The sequence below is a fragment of the Panulirus ornatus genome, chromosome 16 (genome assembly GCF_036320965.1).
Source record: "Panulirus ornatus isolate Po-2019 chromosome 16, ASM3632096v1, whole genome shotgun sequence".
NCBI lineage: Eukaryota > Metazoa > Arthropoda > Malacostraca > Decapoda > Palinuridae > Panulirus > Panulirus ornatus.
Window position 1 is genome coordinate 5,113,973 of NC_092239.1, and position 16,007 is coordinate 5,129,979.

General features: G+C 46.3%; 1 protein-coding gene across 3 annotated transcripts; it reads right to left on the bottom strand.

Moving 5' to 3' along the window:
• Window positions 1-3,444: 3,444 nt before the first annotated feature.
• Window positions 3,445-15,253, bottom strand: LOC139754078 (very long chain fatty acid elongase 7-like). 3 transcript variants are annotated; one of them, XM_071671127.1, is made up of 9 exons: window positions 15,176-15,253; window positions 13,317-13,485; window positions 12,327-12,625; window positions 11,830-11,910; window positions 11,530-11,586; window positions 11,059-11,164; window positions 7,250-7,422; window positions 5,132-5,263; window positions 3,445-4,322 (listed from the first exon to the last, which is right to left on the bottom strand). In XM_071671127.1, exons 2-9 carry the CDS (start codon window positions 13,381-13,383, stop codon window positions 4,140-4,142), a joined length of 1,098 nt encoding a protein of 365 aa, XP_071527228.1. In that variant the 5' UTR covers window positions 13,384-13,485; window positions 15,176-15,253; the 3' UTR covers window positions 3,445-4,139. The 3 variants fall into 3 exon arrangements, with proteins under 3 accessions (XP_071527228.1, XP_071527226.1, XP_071527225.1); XM_071671125.1 differs by having other exon boundaries at window positions 15,069-15,240; XM_071671124.1 differs by having other exon boundaries at window positions 15,103-15,235.
• Window positions 15,254-16,007: the final 754 nt, after the last annotated feature.

A 16,007-nucleotide genomic window follows, 5' to 3' on the forward strand; every position in this document is an offset into this window, starting at 1 on the left:
TTAACCCACTTGTTCTTAACCCTCTTTCACTCTTCTGTAAGTATTACTTTGGTGTTTGTTCTTGAGAATTGGTTGCTCGTGTGTCCTCGCCATTAGGTAGACAACGTAATATACGTCACGTGATTACTGTGCGGCCGTTGGACACTCAAGGATGGGTTGTGATATTTTCCTCCTTCCTTACGCCTCCTTTCTTTCGCAACACTTTACATGACCTCACCGACCTCAAGAGACTTGTATCCACAGTGGATAACTCTCATGAGATTCACGCATTCATCGTTTTATTCACTGGATTGCTGTCAACCTAATAATGATTGGGTTTGAGAGAGACAAGATTTTGTAATGTCTAGTTTTGGGTGCGAGGACTTAGAGATGGGTACACAGAGACGCGGGGTCACACAGCGATGACGACATGCACATGGCCCAGGGCGTGAAGCCTCTGGGAAAGTTGTCACTGCCAGTGTAGGATCAGAAAGCGAGAAAAAAGAACAAGTAAGGGCAGCGACTGGAGTGCAGCCGAGGGAGGGTGTGGTGAATGAATCACAATTGAGATCAACAGAAAGCACTACCTTCATCAGAGACTCAGCAGTAGGTGGGTAGCAGGGCGGCATTGGCACTTAAGAAATGGTGAGGAAAGGAGCAGTGTGGATCTCGACTCCCGACAACGGTGGCGAAGACTCTAACAGCTGAGGGCTGGCTGGTATGGTCGAGTTGTGGAAGGATCGTGTGTCAAATGATACCATCGCATTACTGTATCCCAGAGTGGAAGGCCAAGTGACGGGCGTATATCTGAACTACAAAGGGGATGCCAGAAGTTAGAGAAGGGTTCCTAATGCAACTATTTTTGGAGGGAACTGAGACGCTGCCGAGGTTCCGTGCAGCGCCTGCGGGAGGTGAGACGAAGCGGGAATCACATGAGGTTGCTGTTCATGAAGGCGATGCTGCAGGGTCCTCTCTCAGTAGCTGGAGATGATCGTCGTCGAGGAGGTGAAGGTGGCGTCGAAAGTCGAAGTGACGTCTAGAATCAAGTCAGGTGTCGACTGACTGTTCCCACCCACGGGAATACGTGAAGAACGAACTGTGAATTTTGAGAGACGCAAGAATCTGAAGGACAGTAGGAGTATACAGTTAGGAGGGCCGTCCGTCCGCCTTGATATAATGGGATTTTATCTGTTATTCCAATCATGATTCGACTGAGGAACTCACAAGGCCCTTGTGTAAACTAGTGGGTCTTCCACTTGGTATAATTCTCTTCATATTATTCTGACACTGTAACGTCTCTTTGATGTTATGTTATGTAATTCGAAATATCGACTGGTAAAGGCCTGATATTTTCCTACTTCATCGTAGTGTTTTGGTCGCCAGTATTATATCTACGTTGCTACGCTGCCGGTCCTCGAACCATCTATACTCTTCATCGTCTTTCCCTATGGTCTTATGTGGTCTCTCCTGCTCAGTTATACGGTCGAATGTTTATAGATTCGTCCCAGCCTTCTCATGCAATGGTTTCACTGAGATGATACAGAGGGCGCTGGCTGGAACTACCTTTCTTGTGATTCGATTTCGTAGTGTTTGGAACCTGACCTCAGTGAGTGGCTGGTTTCGTCTGGTAGTGTACAGATACGTGACGATGCTCCATTGTTAATGTGACTTGCTCTAGAGACGCAAGTCTCTCAATTCTGGTAGATATCTGAAATCTTTGTTATTTGGTCATCACTCGTTCTTTTCTTCGTTCTTTTATGCTGGTTTATTCTAATCTTTGTCGTAAAAGTGTGTCTTCCTATCCGTAATCATTGCGTATTTTCAGTCATATTCATGGGTTCATGTTCTTCATTTTTCTTACATTTTCACGACTTTTTTGTGATTGTTTTCATGGTTCTCCACGTCATCCATTGCTTAGAATTTCCTTGATGTCTTCAAACCTGCTTAGATAACGGAGTCTCTTCCTGTTCCTGGACGTCTCCTACATGTATCATGTCGAATACATTATCAAGATGCTTCTACGTTGTGGGACTCGGCATCTTACTGTTAATAACATCACCTTCAAAGGATCCCGAGTTTAAACTGGGAATCCAATGGACTGCAAAGAATCTACGAGGATTCCGGAAAAAGTCTGATTAGCTTAGGTGGAAGGAGGTTCCTTGTGCTACCTTGTGGTGCGTCTTATCAGACTCTGGCCTTGATGTGTGTCACGAGGGTCTGTGTGTTGCCTCTTGCTATTGCTATTTATTATCCTCCCCCTCCCCCAGCGCCACCTACCACGGCCCGTCTGTGGGAACTGCAGTTGTACACACGGCCTGACTACGTTTCGCGCCTTTTACAGTAACGAACGTGAACTTTGATCCTGCGCGCCAGCGGAACGCTTAAGCCACACAAAAACACACACACACACACACACACACACACACACACACACACACACACACACACATAGGTGTTACCGGACTCATCCTGCTCGTTGCTATGCCACTCGTTGAAACAGTCACACTTGGCGAGGTTGCGGCGTCGTCAGTCGACTGAACAACATCCCTTGAAACATGAGTAAGTCACTGTTCTCCTGGACTACCATTTGCACCTGACTGACTGACACTGGAACTACAGAATCGCACCCCTTATCCCCCAAAGAAACACTCCATTTTCTGTCGTTCTCTTGTTCAACACAGAACCATCCCTCCTGAAAATAAAAGCATCCAACATTTCTCTTCCTTAATTCTTCATCTCTTGGAAACCCGTCGCTCCAGGAAGGGGTTCATACCATCACACCCAGCCCACAGGGACCTGGAAAAGGACCAGCAGCACTTGGACTTGTCCCGGACAAGATGACCTTGGCAGTGGTTCTCGAGGTGGGACTCGCCTTCTTCAGACCCGGGATCATGCGATGATCGCCAGGCACTAAGTTCCGTGTTTACCAGGAGGCAGGTAGTTCATGATCTTCTCTTGTTTTTTTTTTTTATACCAAGGCAACCGTTACCAGGCACAGCTGCCCACGTCCACGATCTGTTTAAGTGTGTGTGTGTATATATATATATATATATATATATATATATATATATATATATATATATATATATATATATATATATATATCATATTATATGCATTTCTTCAGGCAGCGAATGGCCCAATGGGAGGTGACGTGAGGTAAAGAGTAGGTGAGGTGTGTTAGGTCCCGCGCCTCACTGAAGAGTGTATGGTAAGAGAGAGAGGCCACTGTCTGTGAGGGCGAGTATGGGTGTGTTTGATGGCTCAGCGGTCCCGACGGTGTTGTATGGACGCGAGGCATGGCCCAGTTCTCAGAGCGGCATCCTGTTTCAAGAGGAGGATCGGAATCCCCGTGCAGATGACTGTGATAAACGGAGAGGGGGCATCGAGGGGTTACATACATCTTCAATGGAGTGCTGAATCCTTCTCCTCAATCTTAATGGAGGAAAAAATAATGGAGATGGATAACGATGTACTTCTACTTTTATTCATACAATGCTTTTAGTTTCCGATGTGTATAGACATCGAGGCATGCGAGAATATCCTTTATAAAGGACAAGATACTGGACTAGAAAGCTTGCGAGCTGGTAGGGTACTTTTGCTAAGTAGAAAAAAAAAAGATATTACCCAACTAGTACAAAGTCTGTACGTCTCCCTCAGAATGTACGACTCTGAAGAATCACATAGTAATCTAAAGCTAATTAGATTATGTACAAAGGAATGAGATTCCCCTCCCCGTATGTACAGATACAGATATGGTGTTCAATCGTCTTGGAGTATAACATACCTCTTGCTACATGACCACATTATACACGTTTTCTAACACATTGCTCCCCATTCTGTTGGTTGGTAAGTTGGACTTTAGGTCCACTGTATGTCAGAATCATTAAAGCCATTAACGTCTGATTATAATCAGCAACCAAATTACATAATTACCAACCAAAATGAATCTTTATACCCTTTTTTCAGGCTTTGAAGATAACCTTTGCAAAGAGTATGTTCATAGCCTAATGCCTAATTGAAATATATATATATATATATATTTACAGGAGTATAAGGTATGTGTTTCTGCACACGTGACAAGTTAAGGTGGTTTGAGGTTTGGGTGGAGAGTCGGTCGACCGTTGGACAATGACGCTTCGTACAGGCGAACACGACGCCTACGAATCGCCACCTAACACACGTCCTCCCTCCTGTGGACGGTGTTGGCGGGTGTGGACTCCCTCGCGTCTCGATACGTTGTTTGGCGTGTCTTTGGATATGCCATAAAAAGTACCGTTGGAGATTCCGTTGACAACGCCGTTGGACTCGTTTCCACAAACGAGGCTTGGCTTCCCGTTTTCCTAAGAAAATAGAAAAAGAGAATATTTACCACTTGAATATTTCGCATCAGTTCGTCCATTGTGAAATAGGTGATAGAAGGGGACACTAATGAGAAATGTTGGGTCGAGAGAAACGTTAGGGAGTGTCAGATGTTGAAGTCAGGAGGTTGATTCCACCAGCCTCAGTGCCAGTGGCTGTTCACTCGATAAGACTAATATCTTATTACGTAATATGGGGGGCGACGTATGACTGACGGAGACGATCGCCCTCCACTGAAACAGAAGTTCTCGGGAAAAAAATGTTGGGGGAATTTCCATAATATGAATTAGTATGCAGGGGGAGAGAGAACTGGAGGGTGTGATAGCATAGTCTTCCAGAGCAATGATGTGTTCTGGGTGCGGTGAAAAGTGACTTAGAAATTAACATGATCATAAGCACGTCAGATGTGTCCAGCTGACAGGATCATATCATCAAGAGGGGCTTAACCGGCTGACTTATGTCGCAAGCCACAAGTCTGGACTGAAATACATAAAAGAAAAGAGGAGAATTCTCTGATCTACTTGAATTTTGGGTGTTTAGGTTTAAAGAAAACTTAAGCTTTGGTGTTTAGTTTTAAAGAAGACTTAGCTTTGGCCATATGAGCGGAACACTCACCAAGAGAAGTCCCCAGTGAGGGGAAGTGGATTACACTGAGAGATGATGGGGGATATAAGTTTCAAAATGAGGGAAGCACAAGGCTGGTAAGATGTCTTATCTCTGATATCAGTCATGTGGGAATCATACCAAAGAAAACCTCGAAATAAAAGATAGAATTTAGGGGTAAACTTACATGACGTTTCGCCTTCCTGCTGGAATAGGCTTGGCGGTAGAAGTCGGCGAAGAGGAGGAGGAACATGGAGGCGTTGCCACAGATCCACCAGTTGACCTGGGGCGGTACGCCTGGACACTCCCTGAAAGCCAGCTGGAAGACCAGGTCATATGTGATCACTCAAGGAGAAGGTCGTCAGCGTTATCATTCAAGGACCAGGTCACAAAGTTATCACTCAAGGACCAGGTCACATCTTATCACTCAAGGACCAGGTCACATCTTATCTCTCAAGGACCAGGTCACATCTTATCACTCAAGGTCCAAGTCACATCCACACTATACCGCCTCCAGTCAAACTCCACCTTCGCTACACCGTCATCAACATCTCTGTACTTATCATCGCCAGATATACTAGCCTGCATTACGATTATGTCGTTATGTATCGTGTTTGAGCGTTGAGAGGAGAGATCGGTGCAATATACCATACACACGCGCGCACACACACACACACACACACACACACACACACACACACATAGACACACACACCGTGGAAAATATTCCTCGTTGATTTTTAAAGCCCATTTCATTCCTTCTGGCTAAAGGTGAGAACATGCATATGAACTCTGCAAAGAATTCTGGAGGATGTAGGAAGAACTGAACACACACAAATTGAGAAAGTTAACAAGGCAAGAAGTGAGTAAAATAAAAGTGGAACAGGAGTTTGAGCAATATACAAATCGCAGGCGACGAAGGAATGAGTGGACGAAGGAATGAGAGGAACATTTCCGGGCATAAAGGAACGAATGAGGGAATGAACCTCATCAGAGAAATGGCCATAGACGGGTGTGGTACAGGGAGTAGGGACTGGACAGCAAGCATGAAGGAGGAAATTGTTGGCTACAGGTGACTGGAACACATGAAGTACACAGACACATGGTGCCTCTTGTCGGGTATGGTTACGAGAGGCTGAGAGGAACTTCCTCAAATGTACCTGCAGAGGTTGTGGTTTATATAACGAACATATAAACTCTGAAGCTATAAAAGAGAAAGGAATATAGCGTATATAACGAACATATACAATCTGAAGCTATAAAAGTGAAAGGAATAATACAGAACAGATTTAGTTATTAAATATTCAAGACGAGATATCTAAAGTGTAAAAGATTCGTGAAGGAAAATTGTTATTCATTCGAGAAGACGTACGGATGAAAGATGATGAAAGTGGGATTGGAGATTCTTCATGTTTTAGCAGGAATAAGTTAGCTTTCCTCGTGAGGTGTATAACACAGAGTTGCCCCCCCTCCCACAGCCAGACGGCTGCGAGGTGAAAATCGAAGGTTGAGAAATTGACATTCAGGTGTTGTGAGAAGCGATGAATCAAACCCTGACGAGTGATTTGGCAAGACATACCTATGAGTAGATTGTGAGCCTCCGGACGCGCGTGTTTGATCCATGGAAATTACAAAAAGGTCATTGATGTGTGAGGAAGAAGTAGAAGAAGAACTGAGCCTCTGTAACCTCAGGTAAATGATAAGGGGATGAGTCAAGCTCGTAAATCCCTAATGGTGCGTGAAAAACACCCTAGGGGATGTGCCACGTCAGTTGATCAGTTATGTAGGATTTGATCCTATCAACTGCCAGAGTGATCAAGGCCGCCAGCCACAATTGGAAATCTTGAACACCTTCTTCAAGTGTTGAAGATAATCCTCCTGTGGCTGGTCTTCACCAAACAAAATTATGGGAAGCAGCAGCCAAACCCGTGCGATGGGTCTAAGCTCCAATGGCAGACATCTCACAAGATTAGGAATAGGACAGCAACATCACGAAGAACAGATAAGGATGTCTGGAGAGAGAGAGAGAGAGAGAGAGAGAGAGAGAGAGAGAGAGAGAGAGAGAGAGAGAGAGAGAGAGAGAGAGAGAGAGAAGGGGATGATGATTGAAAGAATTAATGACATGGAAAGCTTTTTGATTCCACTCTGGCTAATAGCGAGGTGGAGGATGAACCACCTCAGATGTCTTAGTGGCATTTCCTCCAGGGGCGAATGAAACACTTGGTCGATATGAGGAGTCTTTACCAAAATTCTTCCCAGTGGAGGTACGTGACTCCTTTTGCCTCAGTGTCAACCCGCGACTCACCTGGACGGAGTGGAGCATGACTGTGACGAACTGCAGCATCTGGAGGCTGGTGAGGTACTTCTTCCACCAGAGGTATGGCCGAACGCGGGGACCCATGGCTGCCAGCAGGTAGTATGTATACATCAAGACGTGGACGAAGGAGTTGAGCAATCCCATAAGACTGCTGTGCCCACCTGGAGGAAAAACAAAACACGAAGGTCGAAAAGACAAAATAACACAAGAAGAAGAAGAACCATTAGCTGAGTTGATAGTATTATATACTATCAGCTCTTATGAAGCATCCTGACCAGCTTCGTCTGTTCGAGCCAAGTGCATTCTTCACTGACCGTCGCTCGGGAGTGTGAATGAAACAGATCTCCTCCGTCTTGCCCTGAAACATAGCAGACTGTCTAATGTAGACAGACAGCAGACGAAAGATCAGGAATTTTCCCCTCTAGAAAAAAGTTTAATTGGCAAATTACGTCGCAAAAATCATGTGAGAGTTATACACACAACAGTTGGTGTGGTTGGAATATTAAAGAACGTGATGGAAATTCTACTTTGAGCAGTTCTGATCTACTGCGAAGGCTGGTGTCCTTCGCTAGCTGTCCTAGAATCCTTTTGAGGTACCTGAACTTTAGTTTCAAAGGCTACTCGAACCCTAACACGAAGCGATGGAAAGATATCAAGTTGACGTTTAAGGAATGATAGACGAATTCCGTATTTTCCAAAGGTCCCGGAATTACAGGAGAGGCAACGAGTACAATGTTATCAGCCACTCCTGAAGTACCGACCGACTAACTCTATCTTTCAAAAAGAAAATCACAGGAAACAACTTGCTGGAATCGGTGGAAAAGAAAGGAAGAAATGAAGATATGAAGAAATCAAGGTGATTACGGTCACCTGAAACGTTCTATATTACACCGAAGACTTTACTCCTTTTCTGATTAAGACGATGACGATATTTGGGTTTTTTTTTTTTTTTGGTTTTAGTTTTTGTCTTGAGCAACATACCCACCTGCTAGCAGTGTTGTTAACCTCTAGATACTGGCAGTTAACCAGGTAGTCAGGAAGTTTTCAAAAAGATTGTGAATATTCTCAGACTCAATGACCTTGCTTTTTATCTCTCTGGCCTAACATGGACCGAACGAGCATGGACCGAACGAGTTTTCTCCTTTTACTCCGGATTTCACGGAAGAGCTTGATCCTGGAGGGAATACGATCGAAACACATCTGCAGTTCTTGAACAAGTGTGGCCTCAGGTCTGTCTGAGGGGATGGGGTGTGGTGGGTCGTGTCGTGGGGGCGTGTGTGTCTCTCCAAGTTCATCCTTAGGAAACTGTGTCTGGGGGAAAGACACAGAGACACAGAGAGGAAAGGACAAGGAGACAGACACATAGACAGAGACAGACACACCTACGTACGTGTACCATCGACGAGACATTTTTTTCTCTCTCTCTCCTGTGAGAGAGAGAGAGAGAGAGAGAGAGAGAGAGAGAGAGAGAGAGAGAGAGAGAGAGAGAGAGCAATTCAGTTACCACTCGTAAACATATACACGTACCTGACATACATAGGCTTAGGATGTGTGAGTCTGTAGGTGTGTGTGTGTGTGTGTGTGTGTGTGTGTGTGTGTAGCGTACATACGACAGTCATTATCAGGACACTCAGCTACCCGTGTCGTCTTAACAAACGTGAAGAAAGAAAGAAAAAATTAATCAGTCAACAGTCGCGCTCTCTCTCTCTCTCTCTCTCTCTCTCTCTCTCTCTCTCTCTCTCTCTCTCTCTCTCCCATACTGCGCAGGGCGTTAATCAAACATAGGCATTGGCATACTCTAAGGTGAGTACACTCTACGCGCTCGACGGGGGTATGAGGATATGTCGACGGTCCTTCTACCACCACTAGTCATCACCTTTCGCAATGGCTCTCCCGACTTGACTGCACTTGCATAACAGCCTTAACAGAGCTGGACTATCGCCAACAGCGCAGCTACCAACTCACCTAGATCATAACACGGCCTCAGCCAACAGCGTAGCTACCAACTCACCAAGATCGTAACACGGCCTCAGCCAACAGCGCAGCTACCAACTCACCAAGACCGTAACACGGCCTCAGCCAACAGCGCAGCTACCAACTCACCAAGACCGTAACACGGCCTCAGCCAACAGCGTAGCTACCAACTCACCAAGACCGTAACACGGCTTCATATCAGGTTTGTTTACAGCACCAGCACCTCCCACCTACCCATCACCGCCCTAGTGCCCCAGTAGGTCCAGGCCCTCCTCCTCCTCCTCTCTGTAGGCAGGGGGTTACTCCACCACGCCTCTAGGCATCCTCGTGGAGAGCATCTCAAGCAAGTAGGAAATCCACAGCACCATCATATCTTCCAGCCAATGTCTCTGCGTTGTGTGTCGACACTCGGAGCACTACGGACTAAGACCCCTCTGCGCCTGAGTTGTTGTTCTTCCTAAACTGCCTCCTGGTACTTCCTCCTCATCGACCACACCACACATGATAGGCGGCTGCTTGGAAAGCATGCAGAAAAGAGCAAGCGAGATCATCTTCCAGCCATATACCATTTCACCAGGTGCGCTCCACACACACACACTGATCCTCTCGCCGCCGTCAACTCCTGCCGTGTGGAGATCCCTCGTCCCCTAAGCTGCAGTTCGACACCACAGTAGCATCGAGACCACCTCGAACAGTTGCAGATCGCTACGTGAATATCTCAACCCCATCCCATCCACTGTGAACCTCTTCATGTATCATATCACACTCTCTCTCTTTAGCATGTCTCTCATTTCGATGATAATCCCAGTCTTGCGTATCATTTATCTGTGGACACATTCTCTGGCTGCTGGAAATTCAATAGATTGTGCATTATCACTATTATTATTATTATTATTATTATTATTATTATTATTATTATTATCATTACTATCATTATCATTATTATTACTGCTATTATTGTCATCAATGTTATCATTATGATCATTATTATCATTATTATTATTATTATTATTATTATTATTACTATCATTATTATCATTATTGTCATTAGTTATCATTATTATTATAATACACACACCTTATGTGTTTGTGTGTGTGTGTGTGTGTGTGTGTGTGGTGTGTGTGTGTGTGTGTGTGTGTGTGTGTGTGTGTGTGTGTGGTGTGTGTGTGTGTCTGCATGAGGTTATAGAGCATGAAACAATTATTTACAAGGTTAAAGAAGACGGGGCAACAACAGTGTAAAACTCTATATAATACAAACATTTATCATCAGTAGACATTACATACCACAACACGCTCAGCCTCTACACCACACGCATACCAATGCGCCACCCTCACCACCACGCTACATTTACCACCGCGCCACAATCGCCACCGCGCCACACTCACCACCACGTCGCACTCACCACCACGACATACTCACCACCGCGCCACACTCACCAACAAGCAACACTCACCACCGCGCCACACTCACCACCTCGCCACGCTCACCACCACGACACACACACGCCACCACGTCACACTCACTCCCACGCCACACTCACCACCGCGCCACACTCACCACCGCGCCACACACTCACCACCGCGCCACACGCACACCACCACGCCACACACACACCACCACGCCACACTCACCACCGCGCCACGCTCACCACCGCGACACACACGCCACCACGTCACACTCACTCCCATGCCACACTCACCACCAAGCCACACTCACCACCGCGCCACACACACACCACCACGCCACACACACACACACCACCACGCCACACACACACACCACCACGCCACACACACACACACCACCACGCCACACTCACCTGGCTGGTAACGGACGCCGTACCACATGTTGACGGGCATGAGCGAGTGATGGACAACATGAAGTGGCGAAATATGTTCATACTTTTTGGTCAACACGAAGAACACCTGCCAGAACAGAAGAACATCCTGAACACTATATAACACAGGTATTTCCAATACTTAACTAAGATCACTTTGTTGTCTCTTCGATGTATATCAACTGACTTATATTTCTCTCTTGTGTCTCCCCTGATGATGTGATTATTACACGAAAGTGCACTTGGGAACTTATCGTGTTTCATTTTCCCCGTGGACTCATAGGAATATATATATATATATATATATATATATATATATATATATATATATATATCAACAGAGTAGACCTCTACGAGGCGACAACATTAAGAGATAGACGACATGGCAACTACAAGACTCACGTGAAGGGAAGATGTATTCTACAAGCTACAGCTGAGGATATGGGTACTCACGGTGTCCAGGAAATCCACAAACTTGGAGAGGTAGTACCAGTAGGAAGCGTGTAGCATCTGGAGGCGAGGAATGTTATAGTTTTATTTACATTACGTTGTTACCGAACACACAAGAGCATCTTCAATGCATATATACATTAAAGTATCTTCAATCTATATACTTATTAGTGTTATATATGCAATATGTATAATAGAAAACCTCAGAGTATGAGGTATCACACTTTTGATTTTTCGTTTTCTTTTTCTTCCTCAAGAACGTGAAGGGAGTGAGGGCTGGTTGGCTGGCTGGATCTAACCTACCCTGAGAGCTTTTGCGTCCCTCGTGAAGTCACACGACTGACACAGGAGGTTGTAGCCGGTGAACCATCCTCCCATACCGATCTGTGCCAGGGGAGGAAGTACAGAGTGAGTGTTCAGGTTAAAGTTGTGACATTCAGCAACCACAAAACTAGTACCGATAGCAATGAAGACGAGTCTTTTATCTATAGTGGCTCTGGAGGACAAGAGTACATTAATTCAGTAACGTAACAGTTGAAGCTTTTACATATGACGTCCATGGTGTTCTGGTTGTAAACCGTCTGCTCTGGTCTTAAAGAAAGCCACAACTATGCTGGGCGGTAGGGGTGTATAACCAGGGCTGTAGAATAACTACCGAGAGAGAGAGAGAGACATAGAGACAATGCAGCAGTGGCTGGACGAATGGCGGATCAAAGATCGACCAATGCGACGTCGCGAAGATGGTAAGAGTTTTCTAAAGACAACAACAATAGCAGCACCACCACCTCACGTAGACTCACCTCATACAACAGCCAGGCGGAGAACACCACTTGAAAGGTGTTGTACGCGACCATGAGAGGCCTGAGGCCCACGAGGGGCTTCCTGCTCCCCATGAACCAGGGTCCGACGTGGGTGACACCGAGGACGTAACAGAGGGAGATGAGGTACGTGGGTAGCGGAGAACGCATCATGAGCCACGAGTCCTGTCGAGGGTCGGGAGGCAGTTGCCTGGCTACCATGATGTCGGCGTAGACGAGGTTGATCAACGTCATGATGAGCCCCCACCTAGCGCTCGTCCCGACGCGATCCAGGTGTCGCCCTGTGGGACAGGAGCCGAGTCTGAGGGGGTCACCCCCAAGGGTCGTGTCTTTCTACCTCAGGTTCTTAACTTTAGAATATACATATCTCGCAGCTTTACCGTTAAGACGGAGGTATTGACAAGGGGTTAAGATGCAAGGAATTGGTTCATTCAATCTATAATGTGATGTAGAGAATGAGTATAGCTGCTCTCTCAAAGTACTGGAATGGATTTGTACAGTGTAAGGTAATGTTAGGATTATTCTTAGAGCTCAAAATCATAGTAAGTCATACAAAATCATACAAAAAAAAGCTCTCTCTCTCTCTCTCTCTCTGAATCTCTCTCTCTCTCTCTCTCTCTCTCTCTCTCTCTCTCTCTCTCTCTCCCGCAAGACTGGCAATCGGATCATCCAAATGATCCGTCACGAATAGATTTAATATTCGGAGTCATCTGTGATTGTGTTTCGAATCATCAGGAAGCCGAGATGATCACCACCACAAATCCCCCCCAGCCAGGTATGGTGTGGCCAGAGCAGACACACACACACACACCCAGGGCGGAGTTGTGACTTGTCCCACCGTCTTCCCGCTGAGATGAGCGACCATGGCCAACCGCTTGGGGGACAAGACCATCATCCACCTGCCCTTCGTACCCAGTGAGACAGAGAGAGAGAGAGAGAGAGAGACAGAGACAGAGAGAGAGAGAGAGGTACCTGTCGTCTCCTCCTCCACCTTCGGTGCTTCTGAGATGGCAGGTGGGGTCATGCTGGACGCCACCATGTTGCCGGAGATTCAAGATCGGCACCTCGAGGAGGATCAGGTCAGGTCTGGTCTCCTCTCTCCTGCACCCAGCGTCGGGACACCGGACGGTAAATTCCACTCCTGAGGGAGAGAACAAAAGACGATCAAGTAAAATGGTGGGAAATAAGAGAGTCATATAAGCCTGCAACCCCTTCCCCTAGTATAGCCAGCCAATGAGCACTCACGACTAGCAGAAGAGGTCAGGAGGAGAGGTCAAACGAAACGAGGAGCTTCAAGGTCTTCTAGGACCAGGTCCAGGTCCAGGTGGGTGGAGGTGAAGCTATGAATAACTCTGATTGTTGACTGGAGAGACGACGGGTTGTTCCAAGCTGGGGGGAGGGGAGCTTCGGGAAGGGTTTATTATGGGGTGAGGAGGAGGGAGAGAGAGAGGAGAGGAGAGGTGTTTGGGAGATCCATGATCAGATGAGGGTTAGGGAAGCAATTGAAGGAGGAGGAGGGGGAGGAAGAAGAAGAGGAAGGGAAGAGAATAGGGAAGCAGAAGGGAGAAAATAGGAAAGGGAAGAGAACATCAGATCATTCTAAGGTCTTCAGTGTCAATTAGTCATTCAATAACCTACGTTCTGTTCTATCTTGTAACCTTAGTGACTGTGTGATGTAGTTCACCATATGAAGAATGGAGTCTGGTCTACTCCAGTCTTCAGGTAGGTCTCAAAGAAATAATGAAAAAGAGATTGGAAATTATCTTTACCTCATAGGGTGTCTTCTGTTAATGCCTAGCAAAGTTTACCATCCACACGTAAGAATGATTTGAGGGGTGAACAGGGTGGGTGTTGCAGTGGGGGTCTGGTTGGTGCTGGCCCTCTCGTTGGTTCTAGTGAATATAGTGGAGAGAGAGGGGAGAGAGAGAGAGAGAGAGAGAGAGAGAGAGAGAGAGAGAGAGAGAGAGAGAGAGACTACGCATACTGCACCTCCAAGAGGAGAGCAAGCCACTTTCACTTGCACCATTGTGTGGTACGTCTAAGTCAAACTGAACGAGGAGGTCATGTTCAACTGTATCTCCCTCTACTACGCTGATGGTGGAAACTATCAACATTGTGTTGGTGTTCTTCATGCTTTAGATCTCGGCCACTGTGGGAAGTCAGGCAACGTTTACTTGGGTTCTCTTGATTTCTACAAGTGTAGTCTCTCTACTTTCACGTAACTTAACTTAACATTTTCCATGATTCTGTCAACCATCCCATATCAACGCCTTATCTATCTTCTTCGAGTAAAGATGATATAGGTGCCAGACACACTTCCTCAGTCGTGATCCATTTTCCACAATAAAATCCTTCCATTTCGCAGGAAATTCTGTTGCACTCCACCGTTAATGGGATGGTCATTATACAGCAGACATTACTCATGAAATGTGTGTTTTGTGTTGTTTGTTTGTTTGTGTGTGTGTGTGTGTGTGTGTGTGTGTACTCTGTACCAATTCTGAGTCTCGTATGTTTGATATGTAACCGACCTGACAGTATTCCCCCGAAACACTTTGTTTATGAGAGAAGGAAAGTAACTGACGCAATAAAATGAGATGCGAAGGGAAAGCGCTGACTCCTTCGTCAATAACAAGAGACATTTACAAGAGAACTGCGACTCACTGGGGAGGAAAAAAAATGAATAAATCGTGAGACTGTTAATATATTGTTTTTGCCTTTTCTTACCTTAGTATGCAGCACCGACACCTGCCACACCCACCTGTGCCGGAGCTCTGGTGTCGGGGATGCTGGCTGGAGTGGAGGACATCACTCACCGCCTAAGATGGACATACCTGGTCCTGAGTATGGGCACCCACCCTCCACACACCACGACGTCTAACACACGTTTACCATACGTTGAAATCCGCCACCACACACACACACACACACACACACACACACACACCTCTCCCCACACAACATCAAGGCTATTCGCACCCAATCGTAACACCAGCGATCACATCTCAACATTACGACAAAGCAAGACGCCGCCGGCCTTCGCGAAGTTTGGTAAACATGAGGAGAAGAATTCCAAAGTTGTAGTTCCTGTCACCATCCACAACAGCGTCTCATCTGCGCCTTAGGAAAGTCATTTGTATTGGCGGTCCTCAGCGCCAAACGCACCCAGCTCATCAAGTGTAACTCTACATGATCTCTTCTTTTTTTCTCTCTCTCTAGGACCTTGCCAGCCGTCGACGGAAATCCCAGGCAGCGTTATCACCCAGCACCCTCCTCTTCAAAGAGGGACGTGGAAACAATCGCTCGTGTCAGTGTTGGTAGACTGTGGCTTCCTTGGCACCGTTCTCTCCAACAGTGAGTTCGCTGAATGGGATGGCAACAATGGCCCATAGAATCAGACTGAATGGTCGGCGCAGATCTACTTCTGCGCTTAAGGTAGGGGCGAAATATACAGAGGGAGGTATGGGCCATGGATCAACACGAGAGCAAATGAAGATCGGCTCCAGACGTCGACTCCCTTCCTCCTCCTCCTCCTCCTTATATCGTACCTCGTCCCGTCCACTGTGATGATGCGAGGTATGCATAGATCCGGGTGTTGTTGTTTGCAGTGAAATGGAGAGCGCGGGGTCGTTCACACACACGGTGTTGTATGCATAGTAATTCAAA